Here is a 19,574-nt window from a genome sequence, read left to right on the forward strand (position 1 = left end):
TATTTGCTCTTTGCTTACACAGAGCTTAAATACAGAATGGAGACAAAACTGTTGCAACTTACTATCTTCCCCATTGAAAAGTCAAACTGATTGCTTTTCCATCTCAGCAGTGCAGAGCTGTTTGGAGTGTGGAGGTGCCCAGGACCTCAGTGGCATCTGTCAGGTCACCAGAGGATAACAGATTTATCAGTTTGGGTATTGTGTCAGTCCTTTCTTTCCTTAAATGAAGATGCAGAAGTTATGGCCAAAATAATTTTTTCCTCTTTAAAATTCAGTGGTCTGACTTTAGCTGTAATGCATGACAAAGACCAGCAGATGGAGCCCTACCATTGTACTATATTTGTATTATAATAGCTTTTCGGTGACCTCGTACTGGACAGAGACATGACTGTACTCTGGTCTTGTACAAATACAAAATGGAAAGCTGTTTCCTTCCACAAATAACTTTCAGTCTAGACTAGAATTAATGCAATTCCCTCAAATGGAAAGCAGTTTCGTATATAATAAATTCTAGCATGATTTATTGCATGGTTTTGCCATTTTGCCCAAATTCCAGCTTTCAAAAATCATCCAGGACAAAAAAAGGCTCACCACATTCCCAAGGAAACTAAGGAATTACACAAAGCATGGCTATACACAATGTGGCTATTAGAATAACTGAGGATGCCAAGAACGGTACTTAAAAACACTTGAAAAATTGTAATGTGCAAATAATTGGAAAAGCATCAAAAGGGTTTAAGATTAGGATTAAAGTGTGATTCACCACATTTATTTTTACTTCATGCATTTTGGTTTTGGTAGTATATTGTAGATGCATTTTGGAGTTTGGCAGACTCCCTGGTTTTGAGGATTTTCTTGTTTTTCAAGGAAGAATAAGAAAGTTAATTTCTCAGACGCAAAGGATTTGATTTTTTGTGATTGTAGACCACATTTACAGGATAGGAGAATCTATCATGGGAAGCACAGACTCAGGAAGACTTCAAAAGCCATGGTGAATATTGGCAGAACAGAAGCTCCAGTGGCGATGCTGGGATGAAATGGCTAACATAACCCACAGAAGCATAAAACAGGGAACACTGCATAAAACCAAAGGTACTCAAAATATTTACCCCATATTTGTCACTCAAGCAATTACTACAGCAATAACAGATTAGCTGCTGGGTTTGAAGAACAAACTAATACAAAGAAGTTCCTTGGCATGTATTAAGCAAGAAGTCAAACTATCACAGTCATCATTTCTGCCCACCCTCCCTCCCAAAACCCTGTGGCACTTAATTTGCTGGTACCACCTGAAAATCTATGGAAATATTGACAAAGGATACCAGAGCCTTGCAGATTTGACTGAACTTCAGTAGTGGGAAGTAGTGGGAAGAAGGTGAAAATGCGGAAAGATATAATAAGTTCTGCCTTCAAGAACTTACTTCTTCAAGGAGCTCCAGAGGCCAGAAGATCGTGTGGCTACACGGGAAGTTCTCATTTAAAAGCTTCAGGGAGCATTCCCAGCACCAATGGACAGATACTTCCTTCTAGGAGCAAGTCCTGACCCACCAGAATTTTTGAAACAATCTGTGGGTTTTCTGTGTGGTACAACAGATGCAGGAGTTACCTCTGTACAACACACTCTGTAAATCAATAGCACTTCATTGGTTTAAATAAGTCAACAAATTAATAGAAAACCCTTCCCCAACAAGTCATTAAACTTTGATTTAGCAGAAATTTAACAAGAAAAATAATGGCAGATAACACTTGTGTTAAGAACTAATTATACTTGAAAGCAGAGACTTTCCATTTTAAATGAAAGCCATTTAAATGGCTTCAGAGGTATGAAAGAGTAACAGTCTCAGAAGAGGGCGTCTTTAACCCATGCAGGAAACAATTCGGTTCCATCGCAAAACAGGTTGAAGACTGATTTCATCTCCTCCACATCTGCCACCACCTGGGCAATCCAGGAAACTGCGTTTCAGTCAAACGCGGGCAGACAATTGCTCTCAGCCTTGCCAGGTCTGGCAGAAAAAAAACCCCGCCAAAGTCATGGGATAATTCTGAAATGTCCCACTTGAAAAGCCAGGCGGTTCTGAAAACATTGGTAAATTCTGAAAAGCCAGGTAAGATTTCCCCTGTGTTGAAAACATTAAGTCTGGCACTTCAGAGGTTTCCAGAAGTCATCCCATGTTCCAGGTAAATCTCAGGGGGACACAGGGATCTAAAGCCTTTAGAATCCTTTGGCTTCTCAGCAGGGATGCACTAGCATTCCACACCTACCCCGTATGTCCTGAGACCAGGATATAATTGGATTTATAATCTACATTAATAAAAGGAGTATTTTTAATAAAAGACCAGAAAACAACTCCTTTGCCAGCCTTCCAGTAAAGAAGCCAATAAATTGATTTAGTGTCAGAGTAAGCAAAAGGGCCTCTTCTTTTGTGCTTAAAGAAAGTGATTGAAAGGAGAATTATCTGAAACTATCATTGATTTTGGTGTAGCCATTGTCATGACTGGGGAGACAGAGAATCACTGACAGGGTAGATGGTAATGCAGTCTTGAAGTCACAGTCTGGCCCAACAAAGCCTTGACCTGAAATAGTGACACATCTTCATTTGCACCTGCATACTAGAGCATGTAACTTGCAAAGATGTGTTGTGACACACACACACACATATATATTAGAAAAACGGAGTTGTGCTGTTAGCATTAATCTAGCAGATGCATCCCTATTTCATGTCTGAAGTCCCAGGAAGGTCTTCTCCAGATAATGCTTCTCAAAGTTTGCTCAATTCCAGATAATCAATTTTTTCTGGCTGAATTGGGACCAAAATACAGGAGAGAGAGGGAGTTCCTGCACTAAACAGGTATTTAGTGACACTATACAAAGCCTGACTTCCACTACCCATTCCTTCTCTTTATTTATTCAACAAAAAGAGGGAGTAGGATTCATTCCCAGGTTCTCCAGTGAAGACAGAAGCCCATAAATCCGTGTGCCAACACACACTACGTTAGTTACATGCAAATACACTTGAACACACAGACCTGCTTACAGAACCATCAGCACACTGTCCACCTGTGCTCAGCTATATTTGGATCTGCTTACAGTTTAGGTAAGAAATCAACTGACTCATTTAGCAGTACCTACTGATGGGTACGTGTCAGTGTCCCTGCTCGGGGACTCGCTCTCCAGGACTATAGCACTATTGATACATGCCACAAGTCTCACACAGAAAAGGCACAGGCTGATTCACTGATAATAATACTCATATCCACAAATGAGAGAAGTGTTTTGGGATGCTCCCTACAGGCTCTGGAGTGCCAGCTTCGTTTTTCTGCCCTGCCAGTGGTACCTTGCACAAGCTGTGTAGTGCCAGAGATACTCATATTTAACCATCTGCCATTTGTTGATTGGTGCAACTAAAGCTTAGTCTCTGTTCCCTAGTTAGGTATTAGTAAAACCCACATTCCTTACCTCCCAGGGAAGGAGTAACTTGTCTAAGATTGAGAATATAACTCATCTACAACTGTGAAGTGTTTCACCTACTGCACAGTAAGGCTCCAGGTCCATATTCCAGGAGCAGAGTTGAGTGGAGCAATAATAAGGACCAGGACCAACAAAAAAATCACCTGATGTATCCAGTGCGGAGGGTTCATTGCCTGTGAGATCAAAAATTAACTCTGTAATCCTGAGCTGCATAAGACATCTACACAGCTGGCAATCATTTACTAGCTACATCTGTCCATAACGATGTCAGCTAAACTCTGGATGTGAAAACTGAACCCAAGCACAAGGAAGACCCTCAGTCATCAAGACTGTAGATGACAAGATTATTACTGTGTGGGAGATTCCACATTTCAAACTGCATGGGATGATACTGACTAAAATTGCACGTTTTTCATTCCACCTTATGGTAAGGAGCAAGTGTTCCTGCTCCTCTGTGTGAAGGTCTGAGAGACCTGGAGAGCCACAGCTGAATGTAACTGATGGCCACAAACCTGTGATGGATCACACCCTGGGAAACACAGCAAACCACCACAGACTGGTACACATGACACAGCATGAATTGCTAAAAAGAAAGACGGAGGAATCTGCACAGCATTTCAAAGGAGAAGGAGAGGAAGGAAGAACTTGGGGAGCTATCAAGAAGCCAGTATCTGTGACCCAGTCCTTCTGTAAAACCTTATCTTAGTAACAAGACAATTCAGTTTGGGAATTAGAAGGCTGAATGTTATTTGTCAATGTATTGGAGGACACAGAACACTTGAAATGGGAGACAGTCTGGGAAAGGAATGGTGTGAAAGCATGAGCAGCAGCCAAGTTGTTAAGTGGTTCTGGTTTTGTTTTTTTAAACTAGAACTATTTTAATTTATTTTTTTAAAAATTGTGTATTTTTCCCCAGTTACATCTATTTAAATTATAGATGAGATGAGAATGATGAGAAGATGGCCATCCATTTTAAAGCTCAGATTCACAGTAACCTATGAAAATAATTTGGCTTAAGTTACCTTAAAAAATAAATTGAAGCACAGTATACCTATTGCCAAGGACTTAAAGAAAATCATCCACAAACTTAGACAATATTAAAGCCAGAAAGCTTAGTTTCCCCTTCCAATCTGAATAATCATTAGGTGTGGGATTTATTATAATTATCTCACTTTCTTAAGCTTTGTTTAATAAATATCTCACCTTTAAACATAAAACATTTCTTAACTCTAGTCATCATATTGCACTTACAAGACAAATTGAAAATTCTAGTTTTTTCTTTTCCACTGTTCCATTTCCAAATATTTTGTCAAGTCTGGAATAACAGAGGACTTATTTAATAAATAGGAAGTGTAATTCAACAGTTTACAAAATCATGACACTGAAAATTTGTGGGTTAAATAAATAATTAAATGCATGTTAATTTATAGAACTACTTGTGTGTATATGTAGTGTATTCTTCTCACTAACAAAAAAAGGGTTACTGTCTGAATTAGTTTAAGATTTCTGAACGTTCAGCAATGAGAATCAATCTTTCCTGTAGGGAAGAAAACCCTTGAAAAGTATGCCTACAAAATATGATTAACATTGCTTATTCAGTTCAAATTTGCTCACTTGGTGATTTAAACTAGGATTAAAATCCTTATTATAAACTGGTTTGTATGAAATAAAGTACTATAAGCTGTTCACAACAACCCATTCGGCTGTCATCCTCCAGCTTTATTGCGGTTATTTTGATGATGCTCACCTCTGTATTGTGTTTCAAAGCTTTAGCAATGCGTCCCTGGCCATCTTCCCAGCTTTTCCTTACCCAGTGAGTGACTTCCCAGGCTTCACTTCCATTTCCTTCAGCCATGCCACTCCAAAGATATGGAAGTACTTTTTCTGAGCAACAGACATCTGTAGGTCCTCTTTCTTTTTCATACCCACCTCCTTTGTGCCTCTACTCTCTGTGAGGTTGATGTTGTCCTGCCTTAAGATCAGCATCTTCTTTTGCATCGGCACGTACATATTAATGTAACTTTCCTCTGTGCTGCACTCCTACAGCTGCCTTACTGACAATTTGATCCCATGTTCCATCTTCCCTACCTCTAATAATTTTCCAGGTATACATTCCAAGTACCAGATCTCCAACTTGCAAAGAACAGGCTGCACACAATCACTACCACATTTCTCCCATTTACTATTTGTTCCTGAAAATTTATTTTTCACAGCCCCTGTGAAAGACTTTAGCAAACGCTTTCTCCTCCTCCAGCTGACTATACCAGGCACTCTGTGGGTATGTAGTTCACTGGTCCTTCCTTTTGTTTTTCCAGCTCATGAAACACTTTTTCTTATTTACACAACTTCATTTCTCTCTTGCAATAGCTAATTCTCCTCAGCACCACTTATCTCAATGAAGCAACATTTGGGTATAAGGTCTGCAGAACAGTTACTAGACAGAGTTGTTTAAAAGGGACTGGAAATACGTCAGAAAACAATTCAGAGTGCATGGTGGGAACTACAGAACTGTTTTGCTACCATATCAGATCAGAAGGAAAAGTTGTGTGTTCGAGGCCACCAAAGCATAAAAGTCTTTTGTTCCTTCTGCTTTGAATAACTGTGGAAAACACTAACATTTAACTCCAATTATTTAACAATCACAGACAATTTTTAATGAATATTCATGTCAGTATTTAAGCATAGAGACAAGTGTCAGTTCAGGTTCTGCAAATCTTTGCATCCTGAGCCAAAGAATGGTGTGTCCTGTCCTCCTCTTGGTTGACTCAGTACTTCCACATGATGTGACTCAACTGCATGAAAGTCTTATGAAAATCTAGGCTTCTTTCTTACCTTTTGGCAAATCCAAAATGCTTTTATTTTCTCCTATGCGCTCTGAGTTTTCTTTCACCAAAACAGCCACTGTTCCTCATTTATAGAGCAGTATGGGAATGCACCAGGTGCTGGAATTCGGGAATCATAGAATCATTTAGGTTCGAAAAGACCTTAAAAATCATTGAGTCCAATTGTTAACCCATGACTGCCAAATCCACCACGTGGTTTGTAAACACCTCCAGGGATGGTGATACTACCATCTCCAGGGCAGCCTGCAGTGCTTAACCACCCTTTCAATGAAGAAGTTTTTCCTAATATCCACCATAAACCTCCCCTGGTGCAACTTGGGGCCATTTCCTCTTGTCCTGTCGCTTGTTATCTAGGAGAAGAGACACACATACACCTTTCAGATCAAATGGTTTGGGTCGGAAGGGACCTTCAAAGATCATCTAGTCCTGCAGGAGCATCCTTCACTAGGTAGGTGGCTCACAGCCCTATGCAACCTGACCTTGAACACTTCCAATAATGGGGCATCCACAACTTCTCTGGGCAACTTGTTCCAGTGCCTCACCACCCTCATGATAAAAACATGTATTCCTTATGTTCAATCCAAATCTACCCTCTTTCAGTTTAAAACCATCGTTTCTTGTCCTTTCACTACAGGCCCTGGTAAAAAGCTTTTCTTATAAGCTCCCTTCATATATCGCAAGGCCACAATAAGGTCACCCCAGAGCCTGCTCTTTATTCTGGAACCAGCATAAAGAAATATGAGGGAGAAAACAGAGACAGCTGTGGCACAATGATACACCAGGGTGAAAACAACATCTGAGGCCGCAGAAAAAGGTGGCAGCATAAGGGAAGGCCGCCGAGCAGAGGCGACGCCGCGGGCAGCACTGCAGGCACTGGCAGCCTGGCACGGGCCGGACACAGGCCAGCCCGGCGAGGCCCGCGGTGCGCCGCTCCCTGCCAGCCCGCCGCCCCGAGCCCCGCGCCTCGCCCCAGCCGCCCCCAGGCCCTGCTGCGCGGCCAGGCCCGCTCCAGGCTCTGCTCGCTCCTTCCCACCCCCGCACGGCGCCAGGGCCCGGCGCAGGGATCACACCCGCGGGCAGGCAGGGCCGAGCGGCAGGGAGAGGCCGGGGCGGGGCGGGCCGGGCCGCACAGCCCCGGGGGGAGCGGGGCCGGCGGCGAGCTGCGCCCCGGCTCGGCAGCGGCCGGCGCCGCGGGCGGGGAGGGGCTCCACCGGCGGCCGAGCCCGGGCCGGCCCAACCGGCCGGCTGGGCTTTGCCCGCCGGGGCCCCCCGCAGCCCCGCGCCCGGCGGGGGGCACCTCCTGCTGCCGCGGTGAGCGGCGCAGGGCAGGGGCCGGGGCCGGAAGGGTTACAGCCGCGGAGGCCGGCCGGCCGCCTCCCGGGAGCCGCAGGAAGCGCCGGCGGGGCGGGCCCGCGCGGGGAACGTCCCCTCCCCGCGGCCGGTGGCCGCACCGCGCCCAGCCGGGGCTGCGCCCGGCGCCCCCTCCGCCCCGCCCGGACCGGGCCGGGGCCGTGCCGCCGGGCGGAGGTGAGGCGGGCACGGCGGGTCGCCGGCCCCGGGCCGCGGCGGCCGAGGGACCGGGGGCCGGGCTGCGGGGGCGCGCCCGGGACGGGGGTTGGTTTTCCCGCACCGTGCTGCCCCCGGGGGAGGGCGGCGGGGCTCGGGAGGGCCGGCCGGGGGCCTCCGCCGCTCCGCCGCCTCCTCCTCGCTGCCGGCAGCGCCTTCCCCCCGGCGCGGCGCCGCGGCCTCCCGCGCCCCGGCCCAGCCCCGCAGGGGGAGCGAGCGGCGGGGGGAGCTGCGGGCGGGCGCCCCTTGCCCAGCGCCCGCGACGGTCGGGGGTGACGGGTGGCCGCGCAGGCGGGTGACAGCCGGGGGGGGATGGAGCCGGTCCCGGCGTCGGCGCCTGTCGCCGGGAAGCGGCGGAGCCGGTACGGGCTGTGCGGGGGGAGGCAGCATCTGGCCGGGGGCCGTGCGGGGCCGTTGCGGTTGCCAGGCCGCGGGGGGAGGAGGGGGTGCGGGCCGCGGGTGGCCGCGCTGGTGGTGTCTGGACTGTCCCTCTGTCCTGGCAGGTGATGGGAGCATGAGCGAGAATGAGGGGGATCTCCAGCCAGATGGGCTGCAGGCAGCTGAGCCCCCTGGGGCCATTTCGGACTTTTTCATGAGGGAAGCCTCTCTGCCAAGCTGCGACGGGGCAGCATCCCATCCAAGGCCAGACTTTTTCCCCCCAGAGCCGGAGCCGGAGAAAACTTCTCGCTGCGGCTTCCGGAAGCGTAAGGAGACGGTGGTGCACCAGCGAGCATTCATGGGAGAGAAGCCCTACATCTGCATCGAGTGCGGGCAGAGCTTCAACCGCAGCTCCGACCTGATCCGGCACCAGAGGATCCACACTGGGGAGAAGCCGTACATGTGTGCTGACTGTGGCAAGAGCTTCAGCCGCCGCTCCCACCTTATCCAGCACCAGCGTGTCCACACGGGCGAGCGGCCATACCAATGTAAGGACTGCGGGAAGAGCTTCAGCCAGAGCACACACCTGGTGCAGCACCAGCGCAACCACACTGGCGAGAGGCCTTATGTCTGCGCCAAGTGTGGAAGGAACTTCTACCAGAACTCAGGCCTGCTCCGCCACGCAAACTTTCACACAGGCGAGAAACCCTACAAGTGCCCCCAGTGCGGGAAGCGCTTCAGCGACAGCTCCAACCTCATTGCCCACCAGCGGCTCCACACGGGTGAGAAGCCCTACAAGTGTGCTGACTGCAACAAGTGCTTCAGTGAGAGCTCGAAGCTGGTCATTCACCGGCGTGTCCACACAGGTGAGAAGCCATACTTGTGCCCTGACTGCGGGAAGAGTTTCAGCCAGCGCTCGCACCTTGTCCAGCACCGTCGCACCCACACTGGAGAGAAGCCCTACAAGTGTGCCGAGTGTGGGACCTGCTTCAGTGACAACTCTACCCTCATACGTCATCGTCGTACCCACACTGGGGAGAAACCTTTCAAGTGCTCCCACTGTGGGAAGAGCTTCAGTCGTAACTCTTACTTAGTCTCACACCAGCGGGTGCATGTGTGGTAGGCAGCATCACTAGGTGTGGTTTGAGGGTGATCTAGGAAGGAACTCCTGGTCCAGGCCTGTCCACAATGTGCCTAAGGGACAAGGGGGCGGACAAGAGTGTGACTACACTGGGGCTGCTGGCCCGGGTAATGCCTTTGGCCCATGTTGCCCTTTTCAGTCACTTCATCCTCCCAGTGCACTTTGGGCATAGACAGAAGGTGTGTAGTGGTTGTGATGGGTAGTTCTGCATCCCAAGGCCTCGTCATCCTCTTTCCCTGGTACTAGGATTGGATGCCATCTGCCACATGAATAAGTGCAGATGTTTTCTCCCACCTCCCCGTCTGAGGTGTCTGTCTGCCTGGGAGCCTTAGGAGAGAATACACGATGTCAGGTCACATGATGAGAACCTGCTCGGTCATGCAACGTATGCATGTGTAGTCATGTCAAGGAAAGTAAGATGGGAGATGAGGTCCTTACGGGGCTTTGTCCCACTCTCAGATGAAATGTGACCTATGTAATATCGCACAGGTCTGTGGAAGCTCACCATGCTTGTGGTCAAAGCCAGCTCTGTGTCTCGTACAGCAGTCAGGAAGGTTAAAGCTGAGTAAGTCCTGGTGAGAAGCTGGAGACTGCATTATGTGTACACAGTGTGTGGGCCAACTTGAAGCACAGGCAAAGACCACTTGAGTCTGCTTGTGAAAGGAACGTGTAGGCATACCCTGAGCAGAGAAGGAAGGCATGCCTGCAAAGGTTTTCTGCAAATGCTGCTTGGATGAAAGAAATGAGGGAGCTGTAGGATAGGGGCATGGCCTGTTCTGGGATCTCAGAACTGGTGGGTAACTGATGTAGAAAACTATCATACTTGAAGGCTTTAAAAATAAAAAAATATAATTATACTTGTGCTGCTAAAACCGTGGTACGCAACTTGACAGGTGTGTGGAGGTCACCTGTGAGTTTGTGCTGGTAGCCTCCTCATTCTACAGAATTTGGGTTTACAGATACAGTTGCAAAATGGGACAAAGCAATAGTGTACTAGGACAGACCTGATTCCATACCAGTATTTCTCAAGTCCTATTTTGACCAGTGTGTGTGCGTGTGTATGAATAAGATCCGTATGTATGTAGTCACATACGTGTGAACTAGCTTTTATACTACATGTATCTTCACACTCATGTGAGTGATCATGTGTGCACACACCATGGCAGTAGTCAAAATGGTCAGCTGTACGAACTACGCCATATCAGTACTTCTCAGAATGCTAAGCATACTGTATATCCTAGCATTTCTCAATAACAAGCTGGGAGAAATAGGTTTTTTACCAAAACATCTGATTTTTCATATCAGGACATTCAGTTTTACACTGATTACTTTGTGTGTGTGTGTATAAGATCTGGAATAGAGTTGTTTTATTTATATATCTATAAAAAATGTGTGGCCTCTGTGGTTGCAAGGAGTGACTTCTAAATGTCATTCAGTGTAGTGCTCTCCCCCTTGTTTTACACAGGTACATGTCAGTGGCATTTGTAGGGTGTACCCCCCTCATGGTTTTAACTACAAGGAATTGCAGTGCAACACTTTACATTGTTTATATTTTTGGCTGTTTTGCTGCTGATCGTTTTAGTGGCGGTACCAGCACTGCTGGAGCTTAGAAAAGATTTCTGATTTGCAGTGTACCTTACTAATCCTGCAACTGGCTCCATGGCTTCAGTAGGTCTCTGGAAAAAGGAATGCAGACTGAAGCCAGTGAAAGGACCAGAGCTGTGGTGGGGAAGAGATGAAGGAAATAAAGATGCTAAGAAGATCCATGGATTTGAGCAGCTGCTGGCCAGGGATGCTTGTGAATGGCTTGCCTTACAGACCTTGCTACTCTCCAAGGGATTGCAGGGATCCTTTCTGCCAGCCCCACTTCTTGACACTTAACTGCTGATAAAATGTTATTTTCGTACAGTTTAATAAAAAGGAGCTGTAGGGGGAGCATGAAATTGTTTGCAGCTCCTAGAGGAACAAGGCACCTTTATTTGCAGCTGCTCAGGGAAGTAGAAGGAGCTTTCAGAAATGGGGTGGGCTTTGTTTACACAGGAACCAAAGCCTTCATTTGCAAATGCCCATTTTTGCTTTTAGTTTTGTGTTTGTGGGTTTGTTTTTTTTTTTATTTATTTTTTATGAACAGCTTCAAACCAATGACTTCTCAATTTCAGTTCCACTTCTGGAAAGTGGTTTGGCAATGTGACTAAGGGTCATCAGGTTGGTTCCAGAAGCATCAAGATTTTCATTTGCTAGCAGACTTTCAGAAGGGATACTACAAAGCCTCAGTTTGTAGGCTCATTTTTAACCAAATTCAGAGGTTGTGCTTCAGTCCAGCTGTAGAACTGATGTGGGTCTGTCCCATTGCAGATTACTTTCCCTAAAGGTAATCTACAGCACTAAAACTGTTTGGCTAAGAAACCCTGTTTGCCAGAGAAAGGCATCATGTGAATGCAACTTTTCTTTTGGCTATCTGAACAGAGTTGCAATGAAATCAAACCTACATCTGCACATAGCTGAGCTCAACTCAGAGGGAAACCCTTACATCAAGATTCTGGTTTGAGAAGCAAGCTGCCCCTGAATATGCTTTCGCAGCAGTCCTTTGAGCATTTCTTTTCTTTCCTACATGCTTTGTGAAGTGCTGTGTATACTTAACAGTGCTCTATAAATCAAAAGGATTGACTTGCATTTATTTCTAAGATCTTTATGAACTTAAAACTGTATGCCAAATCAAAGTGGCCTTAGGGTTCGCAGCACATTGCCAGTGCAGTATCTTAGCAGCTAGGATTGGATTGCTCATCAGTGTAAGCACATTTCTGGAGTTCCTTTCCACAGCCACTGTTAGTTTTCTCTGTTCAGTGTCACTTGGCTGAAATAATTCACTTCCCCGAGCCTGTCTGCCCTTTACTGTTTGTGATCATCTAGCTGGAGAGAAGAATCTGGGTACCACCCTTCCTTTGCTGTTGCAGAAGTTACAGGGTATGTTCCTCTTCTTCCAGGAATTTAATTGTTTTGTGGGCAGTGCAAATTCATGAGTCACATTCAGAAGACAGAGGTACGGGCATGTGCAAAAATTCAAGAACGAGAAGGTTTACTTCCACAGCAGCTAGCTCACTGGCTTCTCTACCAGCTGTCTCCTCCCCAGGATCATGGTGGGAGACTACTGGAAAAAGGAAAAGGTAATTAGCTACTATCACTCCAGCAGACCATCTGTAGCACACTCCATCCCAGACCCATGGTCACCAGCTGGTGCCCAGATCCTCCTACCAGCTGGGGAGCTCTGTAGAATACTGTAAATTCCTGTTGTGCTAATTGTGCTTAGATACTACAGTGAGACGATGGCACATTAGAAATACCCAAGATAGACAAATGGATGAATGACATCTCTGAAATAAAATTTTTCACCCTAGTGTTTTTCGTTAGCCCATGTTTTTTTCTTTCTTTCTCCCCAGAGTGACCTCCTGAGCATGAGTTTCTTGGCCCCTGGCAGGACCAGGTTTGGAAATAATGTGTCATCCTTCACAGAGCGATGACTTACTTACACAGCTGCTGTGCAATGCAAATAAGATTCCATAGGTGAGGGGTATTCTTAGAATTCGTCTTAATAATGTGAATCTGAAAAGCCAGAGGATGGCACACAGTGCTCACCATTCCTTTATGAGAGAGTGCAGGACCTTATTCTGCAATGACACACTGTCCTGCTGGTAGATGAACCTGGTTCTAGCAGAGCTGCAGCTGCTCTGAGGAGGTACCTACCCAGTTCTGTCACCTGGGTTATATGGGATCCAGGTTTCTGTTCTCCTGCTGAAAAAATATGTGTAATAGCGATGACTGAAATACAGCTTCTTTTACATTCCTCTGCTTCATTGTTTATGATTGGGAAAATGAATTTATTTTGACCTTGGACAAGAGATATTTTGTGTGTGTAATAAATTGTAAAAAGTATTTTATGTGTAATCTTGAAAGCATACGTGCAAACAGCACACCAGCAAACAAAAATGCCCCTGGATGCACAGCATACTGTTCTTTCTGGCCCTGTTTCCCCTTTACCCTAACAACACTGGTTCTGAATAGCCAGAGACACAACAGCAGGAGCCATCACCTCCAAAAAAAAGGAAGATACAGGGTATTACAAGAAATGGAGCAAACAGAGGCCAGAAGAAGCATTGCTGGAGTAGTCTACTTTTGCTGCTTGTGACCCCATGTCCCAGGCTCTGAAGGGCCTTGAGCCTTTCCGTGCCAAACCTGATACATCTCTTGAGTAGGCTGGTCCATGGCTCAGCCATCCCTTTCCTCATTCAGGTGCTTGCTGGCTTTCTTAGTAGAAAACACATGAATCCACCTGATAACACTTCTTTTGCAGTCCTGATGGACTTGTGACAACTGTCATTTTCTTCTCAAGGGCTTGGCCTGCTTGGGACACTCATTTGTGTGAGCCTAAAAACCAGCGAGCACAGGAGCTTCCTAGGGGAAACAGAATTTTCCTTTTTCTTCTTGAGGCTTGCTATGGAGGTATCTGTAGCTGCAGAGAGCTGACTCTGTGCCTGGGGGACACAGTGTGGGGGGTGGAACAGGATGGTCGGAGCACAGTAATTCTTTAAGGGTAAGTGAAAGCACCCACCAGTTAAAGCAGGCCATACTAGGTCCAAACATCCTCATGGATGAAGAGAGTGCAAAGTCGTGCAAACCCCTTTGTTTCCTTCCCTTTGGCACCCTGCAAAGCACAGCTCTCTTGGATGTAAAGATCAGCATTGCTTAGAAGAGACTTGTCTGAGCAGCCATATGCCCGGGCAGTTCAAAATAACTCTGCTACACCACAGCAAACCTTGGCTGCACAGCCCTAAGGAATTGACTGAAGTAACCTTCCTCCAAAAAAGCAAAGCTACTCACAGGACTCGCAACAAGCCTCAGGAGGCCAGACAAGCAAGCTGCTTTGAAATGCAGCTGGTCTGACCCCTGACAAAGCTTCCTTGGAAAGGTTTCTCTGGTAATAGTGCAAGCACAACTGGCCTGCACAAGACTATCTCCCTGCCCTGGGCATGGGTATAGGGTAAGGGTAATGGCATGGCTTTATTAAAAATGGCAACACAGCCAAAGTAAAGGTGTCACAAGGCATTTTGCATTGCGAAAGTGAATGGTTGAATGAAGCCACCATGTGAGGGGAAAGGGTAAGCAGAAGAGGCTGAAATGGGCTGAGCAGCTAGGAAAAAAGACTGGGGAGTTGGATTTCCTGGTGCTGCTGGGAAGATGAGGTGATTTGGAGGTGGTAACAGCTGCATGGGAAAAGGGTCACCATTCTCCAGAGCCCCCAAGTAATTGCTCCCTCATATCTGGACTTCTTTCTTTTGCTTTCCAGAGCTTTTGCAATTGTCCTGCTGCTGATCATAGGTTGCTTTGGGCCATTGCCTGCTTCATCTTTACTTCAAGCTGACCTTCACCACAACACTGCTGAACTCAGCCTAGCTATGGTTTAGGTGTTTGCACTTTCCCATCTTTAAGCACAGAACCACAGAGGAGGCTTCTCTCCGTCAGTCCCTATTCTGTCAAGGTTTCCCCTCAAAAAAGGGCAGTCTCTCCTTGCTTACCCCAAATCACATAGAACGTGCATCTTTACACGTGCACTTTTACCAAAGGCGGAGCTCTTGACAGGCCTGTGTCATTTAATTTGCCTTTTCCTAGCCTTAACTGAAGGTCTTTTCTAGGACAGGGCCGGAGAAGTTGCTTCCCACAGCTCTGCACCTGGCTGTTGTGCTTAAGAATATGCCTTTTTGCTGGTCAACTGCTTTCTTTTCTTGTCTGCTTTCTTTAACAGCTGACCTTTGATTTCTCTCTACGCCTTCAGGCAGGCAGAAATACCAAGCAAAACAGGAAAATGGTTTACATATAGTATGCATTAGAGAAATTGCAGACATCTTCCCTATTCATTGGACAGATGACCAAACCTTTATGTGAACCTATGGTCAAACAGGAACCGCAAGCTGCTCTGTTAGGGGTGGGGAGCGGGAAGATCTTTCAACAATGATCACAAGAAGAGAAGCAACAATGGGAATGCAGGGGGCAGGGGAGCAGAACAGAATATTTTGCCTCATGTCTAGACAAAGAAGGATTACAATCACTGAACATGAGTCCTCATGTTTTTAGAAAGGTGAAAGAACATGGCAAAATATGATGGTACTTGTTCAGGACCCTTGAAATAGAAGGAGTTCCCTGGCACCGTCAACAGTGATGTTATGTCTCAGGCCTATTCTGAGCACAGAGGTTGGTCTGAAAGCATTCAGAGTCTGCCTTAGGGCAGCCACATCCTGCCCTAAGCCTCAGGCACTGGTTTTCACTTGGATAATATGTGATATAGCTGCTAATGTTGATGTAACGGTGGGCTTCAGCTGCATCTTCCACCTCGGTGTGTACAGAGCCACTAATGCACATGAAGAAAGGGTCAATTCCTTTCTCAAGAAATGTAACCTAGGAAGATCCTGAAATTCCTCAGGCTCTGAGGCTCTTGATGCTTCAGTTTCTCTGCCATCAGTGCTGCAGCCAGCCAGCTCCCAGCAGGGGCATTCCTGGGGAGGGAAGCAGTGAAGTGCCAAGTCAGAAGTAGGAGGGGGAGAAAAAAGGAAATGACGGGTATTTAAAAATACTCAACCCAGGAGGCACGAACCATGAACTGAAGAGAGAAGCCAGAAGAAACACAGGTATGGTTTGGAATATAAGGGAGAATGACAAATTACAGATGTTCCCCTCCAAGCCTATGGGTAGGTGAAAATCATGTCACTTCTGCTGTGATCACATAGGTTAGCGCTGGTGCATCACAGTGGTGGTATTGTTTTTCTAGAGTTGAGAAGAAGAGGAGTTCTGGAATACATCCACAAATTGGTACATCACTCTGTACCATGAAGCTATTAGATTCATGTCTGCAAAGAATACTCTTCTATTCTCTTTCTTGGTGCTAGCGTAGCCCCCATATCTGCAGTATCCTTCCAGCACTTAAAAATCATGGTAACTTTCTCCCTAATCCACAGAGTAAATGCCATACGTCAGCTGAACAGTGTATACTGCCATTAGCTTTTGTTGTAAAACTGTCACGTGAAGTACTACTGAAGTAAAGCTTGTGTGAAGGCATTTTGTGCTGGCATCTGTGCACCATGAGGGCTGCTCTCTTGTTCGTTGTGAACATGGGTGAAGGATTCCTGCCTCCTCATTCACAGGGCTCCTTCAACTGGCTGAAAAGTTCGTATTTCTTGTAGTAAATAGGTATCTCTGAGGCTGGGCTTTCATGAGTTCCTGCAGTTGTGAACAGGTCTCACTGATTTGTGATTACATCGGATCGCTGAAGCTCTTGCCATCCCCAGCCACCCTCTGGGTTATTTTTAACTTGGATTGCTTCCCTGCCAGCGCTCAGCACAGCTCCACAAACAGCAGGGTTGGCACAAGTGAGGGAAAATTGCAGTCTGGGGCTGGTGGTAACAAACATCCGAAGAGCTCAGCAGTTCCTTAAGCTGGTATTGCCACCGTGCAATCTGCAGTGTGAAACAGCAACCCTGGGGGAGCAGCAAGTTAAGAGAAAGCAGAACAAAGGCATTAAACAGAAATGTACCTTTTTTTGCACGCAAATATTTCCAGAGGAGGACAGGCTTATGAATCTTTTCTTTTCCAAATGTACATTACACAGCTGGTATCAGTGCTCATCTCTTGCTAAGTACCACTGAGGAGTGGAGCTGCCAGGTTTGTACTATCCCACTGAAGTTATGGTTCCACTTGCTTCTCTGTCAAAAGCAGCATGAGTGTCCCTCATCCCCTCCCCTGTGTGTCCTTGGGGTCGTTTACTCCGGTGCTCTGCTCACTGTGCCAGTGCAACCGTGTGTGCAACTGCTTTATGATACAGATTGGAAAGTTTCAGTGGCTGAAGAGTAATAGTCCCCCAGTCTAGCTTTGGTTATTTTTAGCCGGATTAGTTCCTGATTCAATCCACTCTGCAGACACACAAACAGCTGTGTCAGTATGAGAGGCAAAAACTGTCTGAGGGAAGGGGAGGAGAGGCTTGGACTCGTTAATCATCACTGGTACCAAACAGGAAACCGCAATCATGAATGATTGCTTTAAATGCCCAGCAGCATTAAACTTCTCTACAGCCACCTGTCTTACTCCTTATGCAAGAAACAAGGCCTAAAGAACTTCACAACTCTGTGCCACAGAAACAAAATGGCATTGTGCCTGGTTTAGCTGCATCTTTATCAGTAGTGGATCAAGGGAGGCTGAATGCAGAGAGCCTAAACAGGTCCTCTGGTACGTGTAGTAGTGAGGGTTCTTTGTAGCTTGCTTATCTGCTTGTAGTTTTGCCAGCCTGTGCAGTTAAATGTCAAGTCCTGCAGAGATCAAAGTTTGCCATTTTAGTAGTCTGGACACCACCCGTGAGCAGTTAATGAGAAATGTGCAAAATGTGTTTAGAAAATGCTCTAGAGATGATCTGCTGGCGTATGAAAGCAACGTGTGTTTTGCTTGGAAATGCTCTAAGTGCTGCAGCACAAAAAACAAGTGGCACATTCTCTGCTTTGCAAAGCAGTGGTTTCACTTTGTGCCCTGGGACTCAGGGTAACCCCGACTGCTTCAGCCTCTCCTCCTGCTCCCTTCCTCCGTCTAGTCCACACTTACAGGTTGGGTAAACAAAGTAGAGTCCTCACTGAGCTGTGGCAGCTTGGCTTTGTCTCACGTGTTGTTGCCCTGACCTGAAAGTTTTTCTTGGCACAAGGTGTTTGATGTAACATGGATAGATTTTGGTTTTCACTGTCTCCTTCCCTGAGGCTTTTGCTGCTGGGATGCTCTCCCCTACTTCCTTTTGTCCTTCCCCAGTGCTGTGCTCTGACAGCCAGCAAAGGGAAGGGGAGTCGGGGCTGATTTCCTCCTGTGTTTAGGGGACCATTACCCAGGAGTTACCTTGCCTTCTGTGGGAAAAGCATCTTCTCTTTGTGTTCAGAGTAGTGGGTTAAAACCAGAGAGCTGGTACATCCTCCAGCACCTAGCAGTGGGAACTTAATTAGGGAAAGGAAGGTCCCATGTCTGGACATCTGTCCCCTGCAGCCTCCTTTCCCCAGCAAGGAAGACTGTCTGAAGCAGGAGGACCAAGTGCCTCCTCTTGCACAGGCCTGGCTAAGGAGACAGGGGGGGAGAGCAGCCAGAGCTGCAGTAGGATGGGAGATCCCAGGGGCGTGGAATAGAGAACGAGAAAGAGGAAAGAGAGCGATGGGAGGGGTTGCTGCACTGGTAATTTCCCAGGGGAAAACACAGTTTAGGATAAATTTGTTACAAATACAAGAAGCTTAATTAAGAAGCTATTAATTAATAAAGAGGCAGAGACTGAAATAAAAAAGGAGGGAAAATATTTCACTGCAAAATGCTGAGGGAAAAATAAAAAGCTGCCTGAACCTGTGGATAACTGGCTAGCTGAAAAAGTTCACATAAACATCGTCCAGCTGGCTGAACAAAAATGCGCATCGCTCTCAGCTTATCTGAAGTAAAGCAAAATACACTGTCTTTGGCTGTCCTTGTTACACAGTAACAGGAAGATTTCGGTGGGAAAAGAATGTTGCAGGTGGGAACAGATAACTACAGAAGAGAAACTAGGGGCGGGCTTGGAAGTTAGGCAACTAACCCATAATGAGCTTAACTTTTGTAATATGTATGAGCTAATTATAACAAGGCATAAAAGGTGACTGTAAGGTACAATAAATGAAGTCTGCTGATCACTCATATTGAGTGACTGTGTCTTCCCTCCATCGCGACATGAACCTAAGCATGTGTCCAGAGCTGGGCTCTATGGACAAAGATGCTAATTCTGTACTATTTAATTGTACTACATCAAAATCCACAACAGAAAAAAAGCATTTAAATTCCAGTTACCCAGCCTTTGCTGACACATCATATAGTGGTCAAATAATATGCCTGAGATACATGGTAAATACTGACCACTACCAAAAGACAGTAGTTCTGAAGCATAATTTAAAGATGGGAAGTATAATTAACAATATAAAGTTTTATTCAGAAACCAAAAATCTGCTTAGTCAATTAAAATCCTTACGAGGGTATATGACATGCTCCTCATATAGGGTGCCTGAGCAATTGCTGCTGTGGGCAGGAATGATGGGGATATCCACAGATGATGACTTTGCTCCATCCAAAGACACAAGTACAGAAAGGA

The 19,574-nt window shown here is 46.5% G+C and overlaps 1 protein-coding gene across 1 annotated transcript; it reads left to right on the forward strand.

Moving 5' to 3' along the window:
• Positions 1-7,471: 7,471 nt before the first annotated feature.
• On the forward strand, positions 7,472-13,237 carry LOC130150790 (zinc finger protein 239-like). The gene is made up of 2 exons (XM_056342054.1): positions 7,472-7,839; positions 8,382-13,237. The coding sequence occupies exon 2, from the start codon at positions 8,393-8,395 to the stop codon at positions 9,377-9,379; it is 987 nt and encodes a 328-aa protein (XP_056198029.1). The 5' UTR covers positions 7,472-7,839; positions 8,382-8,392; the 3' UTR covers positions 9,380-13,237.
• Positions 13,238-19,574: the final 6,337 nt, after the last annotated feature.

Source organism: Falco biarmicus, chromosome 5 (assembly GCF_023638135.1).
Source record: "Falco biarmicus isolate bFalBia1 chromosome 5, bFalBia1.pri, whole genome shotgun sequence".
NCBI lineage: Eukaryota > Metazoa > Chordata > Aves > Falconiformes > Falconidae > Falco > Falco biarmicus.